Genomic DNA, 27,749 nt, shown 5'->3' with positions numbered 1-27,749 from the left:
GATATGTTATGTGAGGCATTTGAAACATAAAATATGGAACATAAAAACTAATTAAAAGAAAATTCTACAAAATGTAATGGTGGTTAACATCAGTGTAATAACAACTATAAATTTTTTTTTCAATTTTCCAAAAAAATTTAAATGCAATTATAGTGTACTTAGAACAAAATATGATGTTATGGGCATCATTAGGGCAAATATGTTACCATAGTTAACATATTAAGAATATGTTTAATTATTCTTAATAGTTTCCCTATGGAAACCTCCAATTTCTAGAAACCAGCATCTCCCGCCCTCTCACCCCCAACAAACCCACTTTTCACTCCAAAATGAGGCTTTACCACTGTCTAAACCCCACAGGGCACATAGATAGAACTCATTGCATCATATTGATTCAACCAGTCATTTACAGTTACTAGTTCTGTTTTGAAACATCTTTGGGATTAGAAATTCATGTTCTGCAGAACTCAAGAAAAATAGTTGATTGATGCATATGAGATATGGGTTGTTTTTATTATATCAAAATTCTGATTTGCATTAAACATTTTCTTATAATACATTATCCAAATGTGATTTTATTAAAATTAACTGGTATTGATTGAATATTGCATTAAGAAATTGGGGGAAATAGATATTCATTAAATTTTTGGGATGGCTTTTTCAACATCAAGATTATTCATGGAAACTTCAGTATCTTGAAATTTAACTAAAAGAATATTATGATTTTAGGTGGCAGAAAAGGGCAAAATCTACTTGTTTATTTGTGAACAATAGAAATGATTTAAGGCAGCTTATGTAAATGCATACAGTAGAAGACTATGTAAACATAAGAGAAACTTCTTTGGAAAGCTGACCTATGTTTTATAATCAGACATTTATGAATAACTCATTTTGAAGTATGCAAAACCCATATGTAGTTATCATGTTAAAGTTAGTTGATGTATTTTTTATATAAATTTGAAACAATATTTTGTTTTTAAAAAAAGCAGGGGTGGCATTAAGCATGAAGACAGGTAAGAGGCTTTTCATTAAATTTTCCAATAAGCTGCAAAAGATGAGAGTTTAGACATGACCAGTGAAATTTAATCTGGGTTAATTTCCTTTCATTTTAAAGCACATCGTTTGCATAGCCTTCTCTGAAGATGGGTAAACAGAAAAGATATCGCATATACTGGCCAACACAGAATGTGACCCCCTAAGGCCATTATCATTTGGTGAAAGAGGAAAAGATATGTATCAAAGATATCATAAAGTGACAGTAAGTCATAAAAGAAATAAAACAATCTGCTTGGACTTCTTATACCTTACCCCTATGGTTGGCAAACTGCGGCTCTTTGGCCCCTTGAGTGTGACTCTTCCACAAATGCCATATCCTGGGCAAGTCTATTTTGAAGAAGTGGCGTTAGAAGAAGTTTAAGTTTTAAAAAGTTGGCTCTCAAAAGAAATTTCAATCATTGTACTGTTGATATTTGGCTCTGTTGACTAATGAGTTTGCCGACCACTGCCTTACCTCAAGCTTTTTCGATCTTTCACAATCTATGAGAAGATGATAAATAGGGTTTTAAGCATTGGCTACGCACAATGTCTTTTTTTTTTCCACCTCCAGACAGGGACCACCTCCTTATCTATCTCCCTGAAACACCTCACTCCCATTAGACCACATCAGTACAAAGTATGAGTAACCATGGAAGCTCAAGTATGTGAGAGGTACACTAACATGAATAAGTGTGAACAAATACAGTGCTATTTATATCCTGGAGAGATTTGTGATACCAACCCAAACGAAGAAGCACCATTGAAACATTATTGTTTTGGACATCGTTCTGGAATTTTTACCAGATCAGATAGAGACAAGTCAGCATTAGACTGAAAACTAAGTGTGGCCCCTCTAGTAGGGAAGGTGAGACAGTCACAGATTTTATGCCCATCCAAGGAGCAAATGTACACCTTGTGGATATTTTTCATCTCCCAAAGTAGTGAACATGTTTTACATTATTTTTTAAGTGTGAAATATTCTCATTCCCACGAAATCCTTTTTAAAAAGGTTACTTATTTGCAAAATGCTAAGAAACCTGTGTTCTGTTCTTGGCAAATAACTTTGGCATTAGCAGATGTAGAAGCAGATGCTTGTCCACACTGTTATCCAGAAAGAATAAAAAAATAAAATAAAATAAAAATTCCGAGGTCGGAGCTACGTGAAAAAATCCAGAAAATGACAGGTGAAGAAAATTACAGGAAATGTGGGATGAATAAGAAAAGCAGGAACCAATGATTCTGTCACTGTCTTACACTGAATTCAGTGGTGCACTTTCAGGAGAGAGGGGTAAAGCCCACAGCTCAGCCACATTCACTAAACAGAATATTCATCCCAAGAAACAAGCAACACGGAAATCTATCCAACTTGCTGGAACGGATTAGGATACCTTTGCTCTCATGAAAAGTACTTCTGAAAAGGACAGTGAAGTCTGTTTCATCTGGACAAAACACACGTGAAAGGAAATGCCACAGAAATACTGCTCTTTTATACGTTTCTTTAGATATTGCTTCCCTCTACTTGGATTGAGGGCGTGAGTTAATCGTAGGCAAAAGAAAGGGGAAAGAGAACACCATGTCAAGGTTATCAAGGAACTAAGCTAAAACCTACCAAGTGAGTACTTCACTCTAATTAAAAGTAATTCTGCAGCAGCTTTGGAAATCTAATGGTCTGTAACAATACCACATAAACGCTTCCTGGCCCACTGTTGCATATGATTGTACAGTGATTTCAGCCAGCACTTACTAGTGCTTTCTAATACTCATCTGATACGGGGTATGCCAGCTTGGTAATAAATATCCAAGTTAATTTCCAGATTTAAGACTCAATCTCTTTGCTTAGAGATGGGGGTTGAGTGAACAGGCCTACTAGCCAGGAGAGAAGCACGGTTTCTATTTCCTGCTAGTAAGTCCAGGGAGACAACTATCCTGACCCAGATTCAAGAGTTCCAGGAGCTGGCTGTTAATCATTGGTCCCCCAGGCAAGAAGTTCTAGTTTTGAGGCCAAGTCCCATTGCCTCTCTCCCCAGGAGCCTGGGGTCTGGAGGGTGTTAGGAGCACACAGACGCAGGGGCAGAGATAGCAGGTGGTTATTGCTTCACTTTTTCATATTTACCCAGATCGGAGGGGAAGTTCATTTTCTCCAAGTCAGCTGAGAAATAATTGGAGATATTTCTAACAAATTAAAGACAACTCAATCCTCAACAAGGAGGCATTTCACAAAGCAAAATTTTTGACACACATTCAATTAATATTTTGGCCTGTGTGAATTATTTAGGCTCATCTGATAACTAGTGCCTAAGTAGCTTTATTTTAATTCTACTTTTCAGAGATACCCCTGAATTCTAGATCCTAGACCGCTGAAAAGCAGAAACTTTATTTTATTCATCTTTGGAATCTCTCCAGTACAGAACAATAAACAAAGTCTTATTACTGCTCTCAGATCTCGACTCTGTGTCTCACTATTTTCTCACCTCTTGTGGTGTGGAAAACAGATCCTATATCCATAAAGTGTACATAGTTCATTTCATGGGCTCAATGTTTAGGATTCACTTCTTTTCTTTCAGCACCCCCCCAAAAAAAAACATTTTTTCTAGTCCTAATTTTTTGTTTCTTGATGTTTGCTTATTTGTCAATCCTACTGCTGTTTGGTAATAAGTCAGGTAACAGCAAGGATGCAGGCATGGGAGGTTATCAATAAATACATGCCATTTATTTGGTTGAAAGTCAGCAAAGAAGGCAGAATAAGAGAAGTCAAGAAAGGTATGGCAGGAAGAAAAAAAGTATCTAGAAAGCAAACCCAAGTGGTGCCTCAAGGATGTTCTAAACATAGAACAAAGGTTCCTGATATAAAACACAATAACCTAAAATTTACTGTACAATTTGATCTTTATGTTCTGATAGTCAGCAACTTACCATCATTTGTGATGTTCACAGACTCTAATTAGTGGGAGGAGCACAGCCTGGGGCTTTCTGTTGGGAAGTCACTAAAATATACCCACCAGCATGTGAGGGGCTTTCCCACTAAAGCCCCAGGAGTTCCTGTTTTTAAGGCCAGAAATGAAAAAAAGAATTGTTTTTCAATTCTCCTGACTCTTCTCTTTGCCAGATAAGGATATTTTTTTCATAAAATAAAGAGGAAGATCAGTATGTCAGGCTCATTGAGAGATATGACAGAATTAATAGCCACTCATCTGCTAACAAACTTATAACCAAACAAGTTATTTTTTCTGTCAACATGACTAATGTCAGCATTGTTAAATCTAACTTGTTTGGTATTTTATCTAGAGCTACTATTGCAATATCATCAAAAGTAGCTTTAAAACAACACTGAATTTCATGAAGAAATTTTAAATAATGATTGGAGCTTCTCAAATTTTCTGCATTACTTGGAAAATAAAGTTTAATGTTCATAAATGTTTATCATTAAAGCCTTTTATTTGCTTTAATGTGCTATTTCTTCCCATTCCATGCGTAGGTATTAAAAATGGGTATTAATATTGATACATCTATACGATGAAAAAAAATGTTCAGAATCAAAAACCAGGTTAGGAATCTCATCAGGAAAATTACAAATCAATGTTGTTTATAGCTGAGTAAATATAACTTTATAATATTAGATGTTTTTACTATGGAGACAGTACATGTATAACTTAACTAATGGATTATTCCATAAAATATGATAGATGAGTTCAAGACACTCTTGATTTTCCTATTGGTTTGGACATATACTGTGCAAAAAAGTATTTAGCATGTTAAGTATTATTATCACTTGTCATGTACAGTGCTTACCTTATGATGATCTATGGGGTTGGAGGAAAGAGAGGGGGAAAAGTCATGAAGCATTACAAAATACAAAGAATAGTGTAAGGAAATTAGATTTTCTAAGTAACCTTAATTTATAAATGAATTTATCAATATTATCAGACCACTAGAGACCCAGGGCATGAAATGTGTGCACTTGGTGGGGAGTCCCTTAGCCTGGCCTGTACCCTCTCACAATCTGTGACCCCTCGAGGATTGTCCAACTGTCAGCAGTCAGACATCCCTCTTGCAATCTGGGACAGCTGTCTCTTAACCATTTGCTTGCCTGCCTGATCACCCCTAACCACTCTGCCTGCCTGCTTGATCACCTCTAACCACTCTGCCTACCTGCCTGATCACCTCTAACTGCTCGCCTGCCTGTCTGCCTGATCACTCCTAACTGCTCACCTGCCTGCCTGATAGCCCCTAACCACTCTGCTTGCCTGCCTGATTGCCCCAAACTGCTCACCTGCCTGCCTGATCACCCCTAACCACCCATCTGCCTGCCTGATAGCCCCTTACCACTATGCCTGCATGCCTGATTATCCCTAACTTCTCGCCTGCCTGCCTGATTGCCCCTAACTGCCTCTGCCTTGGCCCCTGCGGCTTCAGCTTCATCCAGAAGGATGTCTGAAATGATGTCCAGAAGACATTGGCTGTCTGGACTAATTAGCATATTACACTTTTATTATTATAGAGGATATTTCAATATATACTTGCAATCCCCAGATTCTTTCCTCACACTTTTTTAAGCCACTCCAATTAGACTTTCATCCCCACTCTTCCAATAAAAGGTTTTTTTAGGGTTACTAATGAATGATCAATTCTCAGTATTCAGATAAAATTTTTCATTGCCTTTTCTTGGCTATTCTTGGTGTGTTTTTCTTTTGTTCTGTTTTGTTTTTTTTTTGTTTGTGTTTGTTTTTGTTTTTTGGTGGTTTTTTTTTTTTTTTTTTTTTTTTTTTGTGGTGTGTATGTGTGTGTCTTGGATTCCAGAGCACTAAAATAGCTCAGTTTTCTACCTATATTGTTAGCCACTTCCTTCCAAAACTCACCATGCCTAACATACATGTCAATCTTAAAGTGTTCAAAAGTGAACCTCTTCTCCCACCCCAAACCTATAGCCTTCCTGATCTTGGACACCATCAATTTTATTTTTCTCACATCCACATGTAATCATTAATTCTACCTTCAAAATCTGTCAAGTACATGACCACTCTTTATTGTCCTTGCTTCTACTGTGGTCCAAACCGTTATTATAGCTTGCCTGGTTCACTGCAATAGCCTCTAACTGACCTCCCTGCTTCTCCCCTTTTCTTTCTCTCTACACACCAACCAGAGGTGAACCTGTCAACAAGGAAGGTAGATGTGTCACCCCCTAAATCTTTCAATCTGATAAGAGCCAAAGTACGTACAATGGCATACAAGTCCCTACGCCTCCCAGGCCTTTGTTACTTTTCTGATATTATCCCTTGCAACTCATCCATGGCTCCCTTTGCTCCAGTCATGCTGGACTTCGCATTCTTCCCAGAACACGAGGCAGCTATCAACTCAGGACTTTTGTGATAGGTGTTGCCTCAGTTTACAATGTTCTCCCAAAAGCATATGTGACTCATGTCACCTTTTCATAGCTGTCCTCCCAAATCACTCAGTTTAAAATTACAACCCACACCTAGGCACCCCCGGTCGGTCTCCTTTAACTTGCTCTAATTATGTCCCCATTCCACTTACAATATTTTAACTTTCTATGTAATTATTTGTTTGAGTTATCACCTGCTTTCCCCACCCCCACTAAAATAAAAGCTCTAGGAGAACAGGAATTTGTATACTGTTAATTATAAATTAGGTACTCAATAAATATTTTAATTAATAAATGATTAATATGTAAAAATAACACACTTCTTACTCATGAAAGTTTGAGAAATAGTACCCTAAAATGGCCCCGATCACTCTTGCTATTTTTTTCTTTCATTCTCCCCTCCCAATCTTTCTCTTCTCTCAATTTTTTTCTTCCCAATGAGTGACTAGAAGTGTATGCATCTGCAAAGATGGGAACTGCTGATCTAAAAATCTAGAATCAAATCTTCCCACCCAACAAAGGATTCAACTGTCTCTGCTCAAACTTCCTGGGAAGGAGAGAATTTATGAATAACTTTGATTGTGAGAAAGTTTCTTACATTGAAATAAAAATAATCTCCTGATAACTTCCAACCACAGGTTTTGTTTTGCTATTGAGTAAGGCTGTGAAAGTTTTTCCCATGAAATCACTTTAAGTATTTGAACATAAAAACATTTTCCTTTTGCTTCCAGAGTCTTCAACTCTTTGCAAAAATAGCATCCATTTTTCCTAATAATGATTTAAAATTTTAAAACACACACTTTATTCTAGAGCAAATCACAGCACTCAGGCACTGCATTAGTAAGCATTTCAAATGCATTATCTCATTTAATTCTCTTAATAACGCAGACACTACTATTCTCATTCTCACTTTACAGCTGAAGATCTCATGGTTCAGTAGAGTTTGGCAACTGTCCCAGGGCACAGAACAAGAAAGTGGCCTGGCTGCCCACTCCTGGGTTATTATCTACTCCATTTGGCAGCCTCTTACAAACTACTAAACAAAGCATTCAGTTGCCCATCACCAATTTATAGTCTGCTTTTATTTATTGTTTCAAATTTTTCCATTTGTTGTGTCTGTAAACCAGGTTTCATGGCAAAGAAGTTCTTTTTATCTTTAATTTTGCACTTCTTTCAAAGGGGCGTGTTTTTTTGCTGGGGCCTCCAGGTTGGCAGGCTGAGCCTCCAGGGGAGTTTTGTAGTACTTCTGTGCATCCCTACGTATCACAGAAACCAACTTTTATAGCAACATCTAAGCAGAGTGATTCTGGTCTTTTCAGGTTCTACAAAGTCAGACCCCAAATCAAAACAGGACATAGGATCAGGTTTATGGTTGTGTAGAGCAGCCTTTTTCTCTAACAGACAAATGTGAGCTTCCCTGTCAGATGTTGGGGTTAGAAAGCAAAGTTTCAGCTTCTTTCACATGATCCAGACTTTATGAAAGAGGCTTTCAGAAAGATAAGTTACATGATATAGATACATATATGCACACCATATACACTATTATAAATACATGTGTGTACATATTATATACAGATTTATGAATACACATATGTGCATATATTGATAGAAAATGTATTCCTTGGGTATATATGTATTAAATATATACATATTATAGCATATTTGTGTACATAACATGTATATGATTCTATATCTAATAATACATTAAATTCATATATAATATAAATGTATTATATATTATACTTTGGTTCTAATCTTGAAAACTAATACTGGAATTGGTAAAATTTTTATGTAGCTATGATATTGGAAACATATATCCTTCACATATTCACCAAATTACTTACATTTGATTGTTCTGGTCCTCAATGACTTGATTTTTTTTTTCTATTTCATGAGGGGGGAAAATATTTTCTGAAATTCAGGTTTTAAATGTTAATTATTTATTTGTATTTTTATATCTTTAAGTATTTGCCATTTCTACCTGGAAACTTGGTACTTCAAGTCCCTTTTGGAATGTCACAGGTAAGTACATTAATAAATCAATTGTTATACGAATGCATGGGAATTTATATAGAATTTATAGAGCTCTGTTTTCCAATAACAGCCTCCTATAAAATGACTTTGTACTAACCAATTCTTTGGGATGGCTTCTCTCTGGTTTCTATGTTATGGCAGTGAAATGAATTTGATAGTCTATCTTGGCTTTATAAGAAAGAACATTGTATTCTAAAAAAGCACCTTGTCCTGCTCAAGAATCTGAACTGAAGCCATGAATTTCGTATTACTTTGTGTGTAATGCTCTCAGGTAACCCATTGGCTATCAACTTTGATGCTTCTTCATATTCATGGTGATACAGCTGCATGGAGAGTTCCAGTGTCCTAAAAAAACAACAACTGTGTATGCCTATCTGTAAAAGAAAAAAAAAGAAGAAATATATATATATCAAACTTTCACAATACTCAATATAAAAGTTTTAAAACTTTATATAAGCCAACCAAATATATACTAGATTGTTGAGCAGATATATATATTGGGGACTTAACTAAAAATTTTAAGGCTGTTGGTATTCATATAACCAGCAAAAAGAATGTAAAAAAATGTTTTAATCAAATCAATGATATAAAATTTTATAAAGTATAATGTTTGGTCATGAAAATAAGCCTTTTTCTATGATACTATGTGAAAGTAAGAAGTCTTTCCCAGCACAGAGCTGGTCTGGTATGAGTTTAAATCTATTCTTTGTTTTTTTCAAACTCTTGCTTTAAAACATACAAACTAATCAGTGGACCAAAACTCTGCTGGCTATTGTATCTACTTCAAACTATCAAATTCAATTTTCAACATAACAACACAAGAAAAATGAAATGAAATGTAATGCTGTGATTTTAAGGGGGCTTTGCCCTCCTTTGTACTATGAACTTGAACAGCTTTCACACCATAGCAGTCTCATAGTCCTTTGTTCAAACTCTCAACATTGAATGTAAAGAATGGCTTTACATTGTGATTCCCTTACCCGATAAATCTAAATGCATCAAGAAAATTGCTCATTGAGGCTTTGAACAGAGAGAGGTATTTATTTCTACATGTGCACTAGTACTGTGTAACTCAGCATCGTGACAAATGGATTGTGATTGCAATTGAGAGTTGAAATTCTCTTTGTCTCCTATGAATCATGAAGCCCAACATGGTAACACTTTTAAATATTAGGAAATGATACTGGGGAAGATTACAATCTCACATAAGTAGAACCAGACATGAGAGAAATACTGTAAATTTCAGTAGCTTATGCTTATCTCTACCAGATGTGTATTAGCCAATTTTTCCACTTAAACACCTAGCCATGGTTTCTACAATTTTTCTGAGTGTGAATAAGAAATAAAAATTCTTGCCCTAACTGGTTTGGTTCAGTAGATGGAGCATCAGCCTGCAGACTAAAGGGTCCCAGGTTTGATTCCAGTCAAGGGAACATGTCTGGGTTGTGGGTTCAGTCCCCAGTGGAGGGCATGCAGGAGGCAGCCAATCAGTGATTCTCATCATTGATGTTTCTATCTCTCTCTCTCTCTCTCTCCATCTCCCTTCCTCTCTGAAATCAATATATATACAAATTCTCTCAGAGAAGTAAGCCACTGTGACAGAGCAGAGAGAGCACTGAATGGAGTTGGGAAGGCTCTATGGCCTAATGGTAATAAGCAGGCATGGTGAAGTCAATGAATTTCAGTATGATCACTCTGGCTGTTGGTTCTTGAACAAATTATTTACTTCTCCATTCTTCCATTTTCTCATTTGTTAGATAGTAATCAGGACTAAAGTAGATAATATTTTTTTTAATTTTTAAAATATATTTTATCAATTTTTACAGAGAGGAGAGTTAGAAACATTGATGAGAAAGAAACATTGATCAGCTGCCTCCTGCACACTCCCTACTGGTGAGACAAGCCAGAGGTTTGTGAAGGTATTAAGACATGGCCAGGCTAATTTAGCTGTTATTTTCCAAAAGAGTAGAAACAAACCTTTGAATTTCTCGAGAGTGACAATATGGGGTCGGAGAGGAATGGAGACATGGAGGGGAGTGGATAGAGCCTTAGCGGAAGGGAGGAAAGCATGAAATCAGGACAGATTATCAAACCCATATCTTTGTGTCCCAGAGAAAGAGGGGAGAAATCAGCATTAACAAAAAATAGAACCACTAGAGATTTTACAGAGATTAAATGGCTCTATATTGCAGAGAAGTTGTTCCAATAGAAATTACATTGAGGAGGGTTCTAGAAAAAATAAAAGTGGTAGAAAGTCTTCAATGAACTTAAAAACAAAATCTAAAGAGAAGAAAAGAAGATTGCTAACAATGAAGAGATCTGGGATGTTGAGACCCTCGAAAGGGATTGTGTTACAACGAAGGGTAGCAGCCTTAGGGAGGATGGCTTCTTAAACTTGGCTGTCTGGTTCCCATTACTCTTCCTCTTCAAAAAATGCCATCCATTTCTTTCAGGGCAGAACATTTTGCCAAATATGCTATTTAAATATTGATTTTTAGAAAAGTTCCTTGATTTGAAAGCATACTACCAAGACTGGCAAAAATCCAAACTATTTCTTTCTGTACTCTGTCATGATTTATATGGCAGGTTTTTTCTACCAAAGATAAAATGGAAGAAGACCAGAATGCAAACTGCATAAAACACACAATTCCTGATAATAAAATGCATTGGCTGGAGCTATTATGCAGGATTTTTGAGCTATTACTCAAGAGATTCTGATTATATACACAAAGATGTCTGAAAATGATGTTTCTTTTTTTTGTTAATAGGAACATTTGAAGAACAGAAGGGAAAGTTAAGGAGACTATATAAAAGTTTTTCTTATGTATGAAACTTTTTTGGCTAATGCTCTGCTATTTCTTATATCACATATACACAGATATTAAGTTTTACAGTTTAATGATAAAGATTTGAAGAAAGGAAGCTGCTAAAGACGAGCACATGCTCTCTTTTTCTCTGCTATATCCCAAGACCTAAAGCAGTGCCTGGCATCAGTTGGCACTCAACAAATATTTGTTATATGAAAGAATAAATAAAGCCCTAAAACAATTAAATTAGCAAATAAATTATTTAATCATTACCAGCTGAGAGCAAATTGCACCAGAAAATCCTGAAATATGATTAATTCATGGTTTGGAGCACCCCAACCTCAGTTCAGCAGAGCCTCAATCCTGATAACAATAAGTAACTTGACTTATAATTAACTGTAAAAAGAAATCAATTCGTTAAGAAAATAAAAATTTTAATGTAGCTCCTTATCTGAATTTTTTGCTCTGTGTGTTTGTGTGTGTGCGCACACCCATGTGTGGGTCTATGTCCATTCTTCTGAATCTTTCTCAGTGACACAATCTCGAATAACTTTCCCTAGTTTAGATAGGTCTCTTTAGAGAAGATTACTGGTGTGCTGTCTCTAGCTCAGGGGTGGGAAAATCCCGGCTCTTGGGCCATATAAAGCTGGCAAAATCATTTGGTTTGGCCCTGCCAAGGCAATTGCGGGTGGGACTCAAACTTCAGTAAATCCAGGAGCTTTTTTCATAGCAACATAAATTTATATTAAGTGGTTTATATTAAGCGAATGATGTTATAAATATCCAATGGCCCTTGGCAGAAAAAGGTTCCCTACCCCTGCTCTAGCTGAAGAATATATTGTATATCTAAAGCCCACAGCAGCTTGCTTTACACAGAGTTTTTAGTATATCTTTTCAAGTTGTCTCCCATAGCAATATTTTTCTAAGAGAGGTTAGTTAATTCCCTCTGAATCATATCATATAGAATGGTCCACAGTTAAGTATAGAAAAAACACAAAATTGCACCCATCCTATCTTATTCCTTGATTATCTATGCCTAATTTCTAGAGCTTCCTAAATTATTCCTCCATGTCTTTCCCATTCTCTCCACCAATGCACTCCAATCCACTCTAACAAACACTAAGTCTGCAAAAAATTATTTGATGATTTAGCCAACCAGCAAAGAGATGAATGAAGAAAACCAAACAAACAAAAACCTCAGGAATGAGAAAACTGTAATTGATGGTGGGCAGGAAATAGATTCAAATATAAAATAATGCACCTATGACAAAATAGAAGCCAGAAGCTAAATATTAGGAATGTAAGCATGATGGTAAGTGTTTTAGAAGTTGCTTCGTAAAGGCAGGAAGTAGGAGAAGAAACTTTAAGAGCATGAACATCTTTATTTGTCATAGAATGAAATCAAAATATACTTTCTATAAGTGATTAATTAGAAAAATACCTACTTGCCTTAGACACAAATCATCGATGTTCCATTCGTTGCAAGCATTAAAAAAAATCAACCTAGATTAAATTGAAGAAAAAGGGTGAGTTTTTTAAAAAGGATACTGAACCATTTAAAGGGAACCAAATCAGGCTGGTGTTGCTCAGTGGATTGAGCATCGTCCCATGGACCAAGAAGTCCTTGGTTTGATTCCTGGTCAGGGCAGATGCCTAGGTTGTGGGCTCGATCCCCAGGAGAGGATGTGCAGGAGGCATCCAAACAATGTGTCTCTCTCATTGATATTTCTATCTCTCTCCCTTTTCCTCCATCTAAAAATAAATTAAAATATATTTGAAATAAATGGATAAATAAATAAATAAATAAATAAAACCAAGAATTGGGAGAAACCTTTAGAGTATCTAACACAAAAGAACCCAAAGGCATCTGCATCTTGCCTATTGGTATCTCTGTAGATTTCCCATCAATCTCTCCTCTCTTTCTCTGCAATTAACTTTCTCCAGCTCACATAGAGGAAAGTCTAACTAAGGTCTCCAGAATATTATCCATTGTTACTTTGTCCTGGGTCCTGGTTTCTTTTTCTCTTTTTCAGTTCCAAAATTATGAGGCAAGTTTTCTGATTGACCCATTGAACCTGGAAGCATAGGCAGAGATGAAATAATGTGAGCTTTGTGGTCCCCAGACAAAAAAAGCGTATTGGATAAACAATAATAGTTTTAGGTTATATTTTCCTCCATTATCATCAGAGACACCACCTGTAGCTCTCACCATGTGCTGTAGTGACCAATGTTATTCATGAGGTAGTTCAAGTTTCCCTACTTCCCAGACTGCTTTTGTTCAGTGAGCTGTGACTGAAAGTGCAAGCTTTTCAGAACTTTCACTTGGACACAGAAATGGAAACATCCAGGCTGCATCTAGGGCAGTGGTTTTCAACCTTTCTGATGCCGTGACCCTTTAATTCAGTTCCTCATGTTGTGGTGACCCCCAATCATAAAATTATTTTCATTGCTATTTCATAACTGTAATTTTGCTACTGTTAAGAATTGTAATGTAAATATTTGTATTTTCTGATGGTCTTTGGCTCTACAGCAGCGGTTCTTAACCTGTGGGTCATGACCCACAGGTTGAGAACTGCTAGCAGGGTCGCCTAAGACCATAAGAAAACCACAACCTGAGAAACTGTATTAAAGGGTGGCGGCATTAGAAAGGTTGAGAACCACTGCTCTAGGATATCTAGGTGTCTATGAAAAGCAAAGCCCTCTCATCAAAGTGGGATAGACATATGCTGTGAGAAATCTACCTTTCTTCTTTTAAGCTACTGAGATTTGATGGCATTTTGTCATTGCAGCATTACTTACCCGGCTTTTCTGATACCCATCCTGTTCTATTTCCCACGCTGATTCTGCACTCCCCATCAGCTGCTAATCGAACCCTGGCCTAACAATTTACTCGAATGCACTTTTCCATTCTTCCTTCTGCTCATAAGGAAACGCCCTTCTTGTGGTCCTCTGCTGGAGGAGGTTCCCACAGGACTGTTGGGGCTCTTTATATTCCAGGCATCTTCTCAAGAAATACAGATACTGGACCCTGGGACAGAGGACGTTAAGACACAAATTTTCAAGCACTTTTACCCCCAACTACCCCTCATTCCAAAATGTCTGCCATGATATTTACTTTGTTAAAAGTCCTAGATTTATTTTTCACCTAAAAAATGTTTTCTTGGGGCTCCAGCACCTCTGTTCTTCCTGTAGCCTCGTGTAGCTTTTTACACTGGGCACTTTGCCAAGCCCCAAGGCCTCTTTGGGCTCTGATTGATGTCATACAAGATGGCCAAACATTTGAATACAAGGAATTCGACAGAGAACATCTTCATAAACTGAATGTGAGGGGGGAAGGGGGAAACACCATTAAAAGGTTTACCTTTTCTGGAAGATTTTCTATCAATGGACTAAAAATTGGTTCTTAGGTAGGAGGTAATTTTTGCCTCCTAATGGACCATTTTGCAATTTTTGGAGACATTTTTGGTTGTCACAACTTGAAGGGATATTACTACCGGAACCTGGTAGGTAGCCTTAGCTAAGTCAAGATTTAATTAGGAATCTGTGTTTTTAAACTAAGAATTCACTACTCTGGGTGCTTCCACCTCACAACATATTATCTCTACTTGCAACCAACAATAAGAGTAAGACAAAGGAAGATGTGAGGGCGATCTGGCTGCGACATCTGTCACCCCATTGATCGCCAGGGTTGATTCAGCTGATCTGGCTGGCTAGGCGGGTGCCCCCCTCCTCCCTCACCGATCCATGTGCGTCCCTCCCGAAGCTGTGCGCTCAGTAGAAGAGAACGACTCTCCCCCAAGAGGAGAGGACCGGTCTTCGGTCAAGGGTATACGAGTAGCTGTGCTCCCCTGCTAGAACCTCCAAACAAGCTCTCAAGAGTAAGACAAAGGAAATGACACACTATTAATAGCAAATAGTGTTATCCCAATAGTCACCAAAACTCTTACGAAAGTTTTTCTTTTAACTGTCACTTGCTACCTGATATAAAAGGACGATTGACTCTCTCCCAGGAGATTCTATGAATTACTTCATCATTCTCTTAGGAAAGATCTGAATCTCACAAGGTTAATTGTTTTCTCACAAAGTTAGGCTATCTGAATCACAGCTTACTTTTTTAAAGGTGCTACGAAGTAAAAAAAATAAAATGTTGACCTTGATTTCTCTCCTGGGGGCCTGCAATGAGGATACAGAACGAGATCTCTTGTTCTCCTAAACAGAAGTTGAGCCAATAACATGGGGCATGAGCCAAAACAATGTCTGGTGTCCTGGAGCTAAGGAAAATGTTGGCACACGGTGCTGACTCGCAGCTGTGTCAGTCTCATTTAGTGGCTGGTCCCACTCCCCGCAGCCCAGTTTGCCTTTGGAAACAGCTCAGCTCGCCATTCTGCAGCATGTGATTAAAACCACCGACAAAGGAGGGTTTCTTTATAGTTTAGCTCTTTGTCTCTAAAGCTTTAGAAATCTTGACAAGTGCTGCTACAAAATGCAGATTGCTTTTTTAATTTTTTTTTATTTTTTAAGAAAGAAGACGCATAGCGCTTTCTTAATGTGTACATAATTGGGCACATTTTTATCAACAAACCAAATACAATCCTGTGGGAAAAGATACCTTTTCAAGATGGAAAGAAAAAATGACTAATTTAACCATACACAATGCTGTTATAAGAAAGGAGTTCTGTGACTTCATTCACTTACCATGTGCATTTTTAGGTTGCTAACCAGAGCCTGCCAACAACCCGTTAGAGGGAGACCTTTCTAAGAGCAGAGCCCTATCCTCAGGAACTAAAGAGCTTAAAAATTAGGGAGGATGCCATATTTTGACTTAAAACAGCTGTGCCTGCATGTGAAAGGGGATAAAAGGTGAAATGAGCCTAGTCTAGACACTCTGAATTCTCCCACTGGCCAAAGGAACAGTAAGAAAGGGTTACAGTTCTTTCCATAAATGTCAAGGAAATAATTCCATTGGGGAAAGTTCACTCATTTTCTTAGGAAATTGATTTTTAAAAAGCAGAAACATTATGTTCATGCCCAGAAAACCATTGGTGGTAAATCAAATAACTTCATTTAATTGTATATGTTAACTCAACTTTCCTCATACTCTAAGACACTATAAAATTAGTGACTATCCGGATCTTTTGAATATCAGAGCAAGCAATCAGGTAACTGATAACCTTTAATAAATTAAAGGACTCAATGAAGATAACCTCAAAGAATTTCATTCTCTAGTTTAATAAAGTGAATGGTAGTGAATTTGGAACTGATAGCATGGGCTAAAACTATTTAAGGATTAGTAAAATAAATGGCCCCTAAGCTTTATCTATTATCTCATTAAATCCAATCAATTTTCATTGGCATCTCATTAAATACTTTAAATAAGATTTAAATTTTTCCAAAACCTAAGTTTTCACCTTTGTATGAAAGCAAAAGTTTTATATGCACTTAGTAAAGTATTTCTAAAGTGCATATCATTATTTCCCACCTCCTTAAATATTCTGTAAATCAAGAATTCTTAACCTGGGAGATCACATACCTGAGAGGAAAGAGTTCCATGAATGGTTGTGTAGAGTCCAAAAGCATATGCAGAATTATGTAGCCTGGCTGTGCTTCTAATCAGCCTCTCAAATTGATCCAGAAGTCACATACACTAGCACATTTTTTATGGATCAGGATGGTCATTATGAGCATCTACTATTGGACCACCATTCTGGAACACAGTCATGTCCTCAGGAAATCTATACATATAAAAGGCTAATAGGCAAAGTGTCCCCACAGGAGAAACCTGGGCTTTGATCGCTCTCTATGATGTGTGCTGACCACTAGGGGCAGCACAGTATGAAGGAAGGCCCTGGCCAGCAGTCAGAAGGACCCGATCAGCCCTGATCACTGGCCAGGCCTAGGGACCCTACCTGTGCATGAATTTTGTGCACTGGACCTCTAATATTAAAATAAATAGGTCGATTTGTCCAGCCAAAAAATGACTCCAAGTTGTCATTTTTAAGCACCAGTCAACAATAGAGAAACAGTAAAATTCATCATGAGTAAAAAATCCTCTAAGTAATAATTTATTTCTAGACATTCCATAAAGAATTTCTTTCCTCAATTTTTTTCCACTAAAGCTATAAGTTAGAGTCTAATTATACGTCTCAATTGATGATTAACATATTAAAAGTTACTTATTAATTTGTATGTCCACATTGCCCAGCACACATAGCAGATTCTCAATCGCTGTGTAACATGACTATCAAAAAGTTTCATAGTACAAGAAACTTCTCTGTTTATTCTATTCCCTGTAGTTTACACACAAAAAATATGCCATAAATTATTAATGCGCATAAATATGCCTATGTAAGACCTTCTGGTTTTATTAAACTAGTGTTTCTTATTTTATTATTGTAGATAATGAAATCTTAGAGAAAGTTTTGACTCTCTAACTTCCTAAATCAGTTTCAACACCTAAGATTCTAAATCAATCATTTGGGTAAATTCAGGCAAGTAACTTTGCCTCTTTAAGCCTCAGTTTCTTCATCTAGAAAATAAGGGTGTTGGACAAGATGTTGATCACACAGTATCATTCAGCTCTTTAATTATATAACAATGTTTTGAAACTTTGTTAAAGTAAAATTTTCAAAACTTTAAAATCATGAATCCCAAGCTAATAAAATTAATGACTTGGCAGTCAAAAGTGTATTAAAGGAAACTTTTCAAAAAAACATAAAACTGTGACTCCTAGGCCTATGTAAAATGAGCATATGTCAAAAGATTTTATTTAAACAATTAATTAAAGAGGGACTCACTAAAGTGGTAAAATCATTTCAAAGAGTATGTCAAAAGCTAATATTTATACTCAATGTTAGGATAAGATTATTTCACTAGATATAAAACCAGTTAATGTACAACAGGGTAATAAATTATAAAATAATTAGGGTTATCTTTTTCACCAGACAGAAATGATCTATATCTCTATGGTATAAAAATCTACACGTTAAACTATGCCCTACAACATGGTTAAATAGTCCACTCAATTAAAAAAAAAAGTCAAACACAGCACTCCACTGAAAAAAAAAACCCTCAAGAATAATCTCTTCTGGCTATTGCCAAGTGTCAGATAACTTTTCTGACAAGTGGAATTATTTTTCATGAATAACAAATAGTTCTTAATTCTTAATAATACCACTCAGTTTTTAGAGAAAAGTCTTGATCATCTTTATTTGACCCTCACCTAATTTCCAAAATATATTTTTAGACTAATGCCCTACATATGCCTCACTTTGTTCTGGACTGGGATAAGCATTAGAATTTCATAAGACAGTTTTAGATGACTCTACATCTAGGATATTTTATTCATTAGATATAATGTAATGTTTATTTCAAGGCACAACTGATAAAAACAAGCTATTTCACAAGTTTAGAGATTATAAATATTTTGAGCAACCTACAGGTTGAGAACCACTAGCAGGGTGGCCTAAGACCATCGAAAAACACAGATATTTACATTATGATTCATTATCAGTAGCAAAATTACAGTTATGAAGTGAAGTAACAATGAAAATAATTTATGGTTGGTGGTCATCACAACATGAGGAACAGTATTAAAGGGTCACAGCATTAGAAAGGTTGAGAACCACTGCTCTAAAGGAACCTGTAAACATAATTGTAAGACTCACCCAAAGCAACAAAAGCCAAAAATTATCTTATAGTTTATAATATCTGTTAACTAATTTGCATACTACTTACAACAATGCTTTATGTACACCAAGAGAAAGTATAACACCACTAATAACAATATCATATATATGTCTACACAAATACAATTCAATACAATTCTGGACTATTTAATTGTTTCTTTTACCATGCATAAAGGTAGCAAATATTCACCTATACTTAACTTCTAAGAAGTAACTCATCCACAAAGGAAAATTAACTCATCTACAAAAAGAAAAAGCATACATTTTTAATTTCTAATATTTTATTACAGATTTTTAAGACAACAGTTATTTTCAGATCACCAACTTAAAGAAAACAAACCACTCAGAAGAGCTTTTGTATGTCTGCCAAGGCAAATTGTTCTGTTTTAAAATTATTAAGTTATAAATAAACCACATAATGTGCTTATGAGAACCAAACCACAGCATAATCTGCGTATATTTGAAAGGCACAGAGTATCTTCATTGTTTCAGTAAGAGAAATGAAGAGCATTACTTATTAGAATTAAAAGCCTAGTCTTCCACTATCCATTATTCCAAAATAATAAAGCATGAATTATTCACTGATTATAAGACAAAATATACTGTTAAAAAAGCAAAGGTGACTAAAACTAACATGTGTCCCTGGACTTTTTGTTTAATATTAGCATCTCGGAATAAATGAAGGCATAATAAACAAAGCCAGACCCACATGTTTGAGAAGACCAAGCTGCCCAAAAGCAGCAGCTTGAGACACAAAATTAAAGTTCACTTCTAAGAAGGCTGGAATTCCCGCCACCAATATCACAGCTTTGATGAAGATGGTATATTTCATAAAAAGCATATTAAGATGCAAATATGCCACTTTGATAAGACAAGGTGTAAGGCAACTTGACAGAGTTATTTCAAGTCAGTGACTCAACACAGAACCTAGGTCCTCAAACTTTTGTTTGGTCAATTTTTCATTAATATAATGATTGATTAGAAGAAGAGGAAAAAGCAATCTTAAAAAGGCCAAATAGCCCTTGTTTATTTGGCTCTATGGATAGAGCATAGGCCTTCGGACTGAAGGGTCCTGGGTTCAATTCTGGTCAAGGGCACATGCCCAGGTTGTGAGCTCAATCCCCATTGGGGGTGTGCAGGAGGCAGCCAATCAATGATTCTCTATAATCATTGATGTTTCTCTCCCCCCCCCCGCCCCCCCCCCGCCGCCTCCTTTCCTCTCTGAAATTAATAAAAATGTAAATTTTTTAAAAGGTCAAATATAAAAGGCCAATTACAACAAGTAAAAGTGAAGACTCAGCAGAACTAAAGAGCCCTCTGAATATGTGAGGCCAGAGGAAGAGACTCAGAGCTGTACAGGGACAATCAGATAGGATAATGGTCTGAAGACAATTCGCCAAAGGGAAGCCCAGCAAATAAGGGTGCTAAATAGCAGTACTTGAATATGAGCATAAAACAGCTATAATTAGATACTAAAATGATTCCTTTCTCCTTGTTCTATCTTCTTCTGTACTTAACATGTTATTTTACTATTTTGACCCTGTACTTTTGTATGAATTAGAATCTATAGATATGTTCTCATTGTTATCAAAAACATTCTTAAATTTATTATTATTTAAAACATCCTTAAACTGCATTTTAAAACTTTCAGGGAAAGGAAAAGTCAGTATATCAGCTTTTAAATAAGGGGTGAGGTATGTGGGACGAGAAGGTAATAATGACTTGTTCAAAGTCTGAAACCTCTTTATGAACATTTGTCTTACATAACAATGTGAGTATCTTCCAAGGATATAAAGACCCAACACATGAACACCACATGCCACACCCTTCCACCTAATTAAAAAGTTGGTAGAGTTTGGGAAGAATTCTTTAAGGCTTAATAAATATCCAAATATGCTGTTTTAGTTCTAGTCATGTGCTTTCTTTGAGGACCAATTACCAGAATCAAGTTTTAATTTATTTTGTTCATATTTCTTATATTAGAATAAGCCAAACTACATTTAAACATAGTCAATATCTGATCCTATTGTCAACATCTGGGTAATATTAATCAAATCAGTTTAAATGTAATTATACCAAACCAATTTGAAGAAATCTATTATTAATGAAAATACAGAAATTATATATAAACCCTGAAGAAATTACAAATTTTTTTAAATAACATCTTTTAAAAAAACAAGGGGAGGGGAATACTCCATAAGTACAGTTTCAAGTAGGTAACATCAAACCTTAAAATTATTTAATTTATAAGCCACTAGACATAAATAGGACCAAAATTGAGAGGGCAAAACTGTCTAATGTATAAATTGTCAGATATGGATAAATTTCTACACTGACAACAATTTCTAAAAGGGAATGAAAAATGTGATTCTTGCTGCTCAGAATCACAGAAACAACTAATTATTTATAGATACAATAGAATATAAACTGGTAGTTTTGCAAATAACTCACCATTTCTATTTAGAATTATTGAAGGCACCGATGTATTTGTAGGTCATGTGCCTTGGTTTTCCAGTTTAGCGGTGCCCCTGGATAAGTGCTGGGACTTCTGTTTTAGCAATCAGCAACAAAAATATTCAAGGTTCATTCCCACTAGTATTTGGTCAGACCAGTTGAAAATGGCACAAAATATTTCTTAAAGGAGTCAGTTTATACTGTTCTATTCAACAATATGACAAATGTTTTAACCAAACTTGCTGTCGTAATAATTGCAACCATTTTGTAATCAGATGTTGAAAATCACATGACAATGGCAGTGAAAATATAAACATTTTTGAGGAGAATATTTTTTAAAGCTTTATAAGTCTGCTTATGGCATTGCAGGCCCACCATATATACTTGGTTAAATTCATTTATTTTATGTATTTAGCTACTCTATCTCATTCCTAAGGGGAGTTGAAGTTTGAATACTTGATTTAGAAATAAAAATGCATAAATGTATCCAGTCCTCTAGCCAGAAGACCCTTTTGTTATTCATTCATAGGCAATACTTTGGCCCCATGTGCATTGATGTAGGTGAGAAGGATTTTGGCTCTTTGTTCTATTACATCAATAAGCTTTTCAATTCCTTGTCTACCTCCTTGACTTTCCCAATAAACTTTGTCAAGAAACAGTGATTGAAGGAGTTTCTGCCGTAAGTGCTGGCTCTTCAAAACAGACACTGCAGATTCAGGAAACCTGAAAATATAAAATCATATTTCATTCTTAGTGATTGTTTGGAAATATCAGATCTTCTCCAACTGCTCTATTGTTCATTAATCTGGCATAAATCACACTATCAAATAGTACCTTGAGAATCAAAACTTTTTTATCACTGTCAAAATAATACTTATCCTAATAGTAATATATTAGAAAATATGTTTCAAGAGAAATGAATTATCTATACCAATGAGAACTTGACATACCAGCATTTGACTTAAGGTCAGTATGTGTAGGCAACCAGAGGCATAGAATTCAAAAGGTCTCTGTTAGCCTAGCAAAAATACTTTCCTTATTCCTAAACTCCATTTCTCCCATGGAAACCACTTGAATCTGTCAAGTAGTGTAGTATCCTCATAACTGTCAATGTGGAGTTTTATGCAAGTAAATATGAGAAGCAAATGCTGAGAAATTCAGTAAAGTTCTCTACCTGAGTAGAAGCTGAATGACCGAATTTAAGGTAAAATATTCCAAAATATATGTAGGAAGAAGAGAAAGAATCATTCCAAAATGCCCAATTAATAAAGAAGTGTCCTTGATTCAGATTAGACTTCAGGAATTCTGAGAATCTGGGAGAATCTTATGAAACTGGAATACTAAATTGTTTTCAAATAAACATAGTGAAACTCAAGGATTAAAGCCAGGGCATTCCACAATTAACTATCTCTCTGGAAAACCTTAGAAGGGTCCTTATTGAATTGCCCTATCAGAGTGCTTTCTGTTCTTCATTCAGAAAATATAAAGTCAAGGGTCTAAGACAAACATTATCTGGAGAACTTTGTAAAATTTCTGGTTCAAAATTACAAGTAATGTTTGCTGAATTAAAATTAGAAGTAACTAGAGGCCCAGTGCATGGATTTGTGTACCTGTGGGGTCTCTCAGCCTGGCCTACTCCCTCTAGCAATCTGGGACCTCTTAGGGGATATTGGAAATTAAGCCACTCCCGCTTTTATCCAGGCCTCACTAGGCCCGCTGCCTCCACTGCTCGGTAGCAATGCTATAGAGATGGGAGGCGGGAGAGGCTCATGCCACCACAGCTGCATTTGCCAACCATGAGCCCGACTTTGGTGCCCACTGGTCAGCTGAGTTGTGCTCCCATGTGGAAGCACACTGACCACCAGGGGGCAGCTCCTGCAGTAAGCACCTGCCCTCTAGTGGTCAGTGCATGTCATAGCTACCAGCCAATCATCTGGCTGGTTGACCAGTCAACCAGTCACTTAGGCTTTTAAAAATATATAATTTTATATATTTATATATAATTTATTTATATATTTATATATAATTTTATTTATTTATATATTTATATAAATATATATAATTTGTGCATGGGTAGGAGGTGTCCCTCAGCCCAGCCTGCACCCTCTCCAATCTGGGACACCTCAAGGGATGTCTGACTGACCATTTAGGCCCGATCCCGTTAGAATCGGGCCAAAATGGTCAGTCAGACATCCCTCTCACAATCCAGGACTACAGGCTCCCAACTGCTCACCTGCCTGACTTCCTGATTGCCCCTAACTGCTTCTGCTGGCCAGCCTGATCACCCCTGAACCACTTCCCTGCCAGCTTGATTGATGCCTAACTGCTCCCCTGCCAGCCTTATTGCCCCTAACTGCCCTCCCCTGCAGACCTGATCACCCCTAACTGCCCTTCCCTAAAGGCCTGGTCACCTCTAACTGCCCTCCCCTACAGACCTGGCCCCCCCAAACTGCCCTCCCCTGCAGGCCTGGTCCCTCCCAACTTTTCTCCCCTGCAGGCCTGGGTACCCCCACAACTGCCCTTCCCTGCATGCCCAGTCTCCCCCCAACTTCTCTCTTCTGCCGACCTGGTCACCCCTAACTGCCCGCCCATACAGGGTTGATCGCCCCCAATTGCCCTCCCTTGCAGGCCTGGTCCCTCCCAATTGCCCTCCCCTGCTGGCTCTCTTGTGGCGACCATCTTGTGTCCACAACAGGCAGCCATCTTGTGTGTTAGAGTGATAGTCAATTTGTATATTACTCTTTTATTAGATAGGATAGAGGCCTGGTGCATAGGTAGGGGCCAGCTGGTTTGCCCTGGAGGATGTCCTGGATCAGGGTGGGGGTTCCCTGGGGCATAGGGTGGCCTGGGCAAGGGGCCTGTTGTAGTTTACAGGCCAGCTATGCTCCCCCCCGCCCCCCTCGCCCCCCCTACCTCCCCACCTCCCCCCCCCCTCCTGGTAACCCAAGTGGAGGCCCTGGCATCTGGGATTTTTTATTATATCTTCTATAATTGAAACTTTGTAGCCTTAAGCAGAGGCCAGGGCAGGCCAGGGCTGGTGGAAAGCTTGGCTTCCTCCATCAATGGGGCAACCCAAGCTTCCTGCTCTCTCCAGCTCTGTGGCCATCACCATATTTCTTGGGTTAATTTGCATACTCGCTCCTGATTGGCTGGTGAGCGTGGCTTGTAGGCATAGTGCAGGTACAATCAATTTGCATGCTTCTCTTTTATTAGATAGGATATAGATGTTTGGCTCCCTGAAGACATGCACAATGTAATTTAGTGAAGTACTAACAATCCATGATTTAGAAATTTTATGGCCCCTTGAACTAATTTAGCTGTGGCAGAATATGTAAGATAAAACTGTTAAAAAATCATGATTCTTTTCAGTGATGAATTCTTTTTGTCAAGAAAATTTTTTTTTAAAGTACCTGTCTTTGTATTACACTAATTAATAAGAATATTCTATGCATAAATCTGGGTTAGCAAAGTCTCATTTCTTGCTTTTCAATGTGTGAATTACATATGATCAGTTTGGCCTCTCCTGGCTATTATGAAAATGCTGATGAGAGCAGAGTAAAAATGCTGGGACTTACTAGTAATTTTCAAGTAAATGTAGCTGTTCCAGTGGCCAGGAAGAGGTTAATGTGGGGGGAAAGGAGACATACGTAATACTTTAAACAGTAAAGAATTTAAATTTTAAAAAAAAACTTAGCTGTTCTTAAAAACTAAAATAAGAACATGTACTTTGTTTGAAGGGAACAAATTGCCAGAAGTTTCAGGGCTTCTAAGCGCCTTTACGGAATGTCAGTGGAGCAAGTTGAGGATGGCACTCAGGGAGCATGAATGCAAGGGTTTCCGGTGCTCCCGCCCTTCAGATGCTGCAGAGAGAGCAAAGGCCACCGAGTGGGACGTGCTTAATGAGTCTGAGTAAGTGGGGACTTAAATAATGCTGGTAAGCTGCTCTGAGCTCCCGGAAGACATGCACTATGTAATTTACTGGCCATAGCATTAATTAAGCACTTTTGCTCTAGGAAGTGTTAATAATTTAGAAGTTCTATGGCCCTTCAACTAATTTAGCTGTGGCAGAATATGTAAGATAATATTGTTAAAAATCATGGCTCTTTTTGTGAAGGAAAATTTTTTAAAAATTCTGTCTTTGCATTACATTAATATGAATATTCTATGCATAAATCTGGGTTAGCAAAGTCTTCATTTTTGCTTTTCAATGTGTGAATTACATATTCTAAAAAGACAACTTTGAGCTCATTGCTCTTCATAATGCATTTAAAATTCAATCTTCTTTAAAAGTATAAATAAAACAGTATTCATACATATATGAATGGGTGTCCTGTATTCTCTGTGCACTCTTAATTCTAAGAGAAAATTTAGGGCTAGGGATTTAAGAAAACCCATAATATCAACTCAGTAATTGATGCCTTAGGTTTATAAATTTTCTACGCATAAAATGCCCTTGGTTTATATACTTAAAAAGAGAATATGCCATATACTCAATCTTCAACCCACAAAGTGATGTGAACACAGATATTAACAGGACAAGACATGGTAAAAACTCATGAGATTAGGGTTCATGAAACTCTACAGCAGGGCTTTTCCCCTATTAAGTGTCTTGGTTTCCTTTATTTCTAATTATAGGTAGGTTCAAGGTACTATTTTCCAAAATCTCTGTCTACTTGAAAGGCTTGCAATGCTCAAAAACCCTCCTATGTCATTAAATAGCTGCCGTCCTTTGATACTGTATTTTACTGGGCAGATTGGCTCTGACTTTTCGCCACGTTCATAAAAGTCACTTGAGTTTATTATGCCTTTGGACATCCTAGCATGTCAATAATCCAAATGTCTGTCAGCTCCCCTGCTCCGGGGCCTAATAACGGAGCCTCTGCCACCTGCTTATCCCTGTCCTGCCAGGTCCTATTCCAGAGATTCCTGCATGCTTCCAACCTAATCCACACGGATTTTCACAGTGAGGGCCAAGCAACATGATGGATGTGAAAGGTGACGGGAGCTTTATAGATTGCATTGGTTGGTGACAGTGACACCCTGGCTGCACTCTTGTTCTGTTCCACTGGGTTTGCTTCCCTTTTCTGGGCCTCTGTTTCCAGATTCCACAACCACAATTCATTTCAAGGGCTACAATCAGTCAGACATAGAATGTAAATTTCCTCCAAATTGTGCTACTTAGTTAAATACAAATCTGATGTTACTACGCTATAAAACTTACTCTTTGATGCCTTCTAACAATTTGAAGTTTAGGTTATCTTCGCTTCTGTCAAAGAAACCCTTGTTGTCTATAAAGACCAAATGCCTTGGGTCATGCTTCCGCTGGATAATGTGTGCGAGAGCCACAGAATCTTGGTTGTCACATCTTGGCCTCAGTCCATTCTGTACACAGGTATCTTCCTTTCGAGGTTTGAATCCACAGCAATTTGTATCTAGGCGATTATAAATCTGAAAGTGGAAAACAAAAACAAAATCCAAGATTTCTGAGTAAAAACAAAACTTGGGAAAGTGAGATGATTTCCAAAGAACTGGCGCTTTCTAAACAGCTGACTTGCCAGAATCTAGCAGAGCCAGGCTCATTTAATTAAAGACAACTGTCAGAAGAAGCCCAGGGTTCATATCCTTCTGACTCAGCCATGGTTATAAGCATTTCCAGCTTCTGCTAACAACTCCATAGGCAGCTCATCCAAGTTAGGCGTCTCCACCCTTCATATTCAAAGTTCCCACTGACATCACAGGTCGATGCACAGCCAGAACCTCTGACTCTATTCATGACAGAACACAGAAACTGCTGTGCTTTGAAATATTCTGAAGACTACATCTTGTTTTCTCCCTCAGGCTGGGTTACAGAAAACCTAAGTTATCTCAGTGTCTCTAAAAGTTTCCTGCACCCCTGACCCTCTCTGGGCTTCAGTATTACTTAGCTAACTTGAAATAACGTAGGAAAAATCTATTGAAAAGATGTGACCTCCAATAATGATAACTGAAAACACTGCTTGTGTGGAGCACACAGTTAGACTCTAAATATATGAATAGAATGGATCAAATTATTGGACCTAGTGGGGTTTATTATGGAGAATAGAGCCACTGTCATATAGAAGGTAAACAGAGATATTGATTAGAAAAGGGAGAGTTGTGTAATTTCTATTTCTTTGGAACAAGAAAGAAAATAATATTTATTAATCAGGATAAATTAAAGCCTGGGCTCAGGTATTAGATAAACATAAAGTCAATTCTTTGTTTTCACACTTGTTAGCTCTGCGGTCTTGTATATATTCCTTTTCATTGATGACTCTCAATTGTTACCTTTACCGTGGGAATGATACTATTCACCTTGCACAGTTAGTGGGCAAG

General features: G+C 37.2%; 1 protein-coding gene across 2 annotated transcripts in view; it reads right to left on the bottom strand.

The window, feature by feature from the left end:
• Positions 1-15,780: 15,780 nt before the first annotated feature.
• The window catches only part of GASK1B (golgi associated kinase 1B), a 52,988-nt gene continuing 41,019 nt past the window's right edge, over positions 15,781-27,749 (bottom strand). For both annotated transcript variants that reach the window (XM_084885129.1, XM_084885130.1), the window contains exons 4-5: positions 26,617-26,843; positions 15,781-22,118 (exon numbers count right to left, since the gene is read on the bottom strand). In XM_084885129.1, coding sequence (XP_084741255.1) covers positions 21,911-22,118; positions 26,617-26,843 — 435 coding nt within the window. In that variant the 3' untranslated portion in view covers positions 15,781-21,910. The remainder of the gene's footprint in view (positions 22,119-26,616; positions 26,844-27,749) is intronic.

Source organism: Pipistrellus hanaki (assembly GCF_964339955.1).
Source record: "Pipistrellus hanaki genome assembly, chromosome: 5".
Taxonomy (NCBI): Eukaryota; Metazoa; Chordata; class Mammalia; order Chiroptera; family Vespertilionidae; genus Pipistrellus; species Pipistrellus hanaki.
This window is presented reverse-complemented; position numbering and strand designations above follow the sequence as displayed.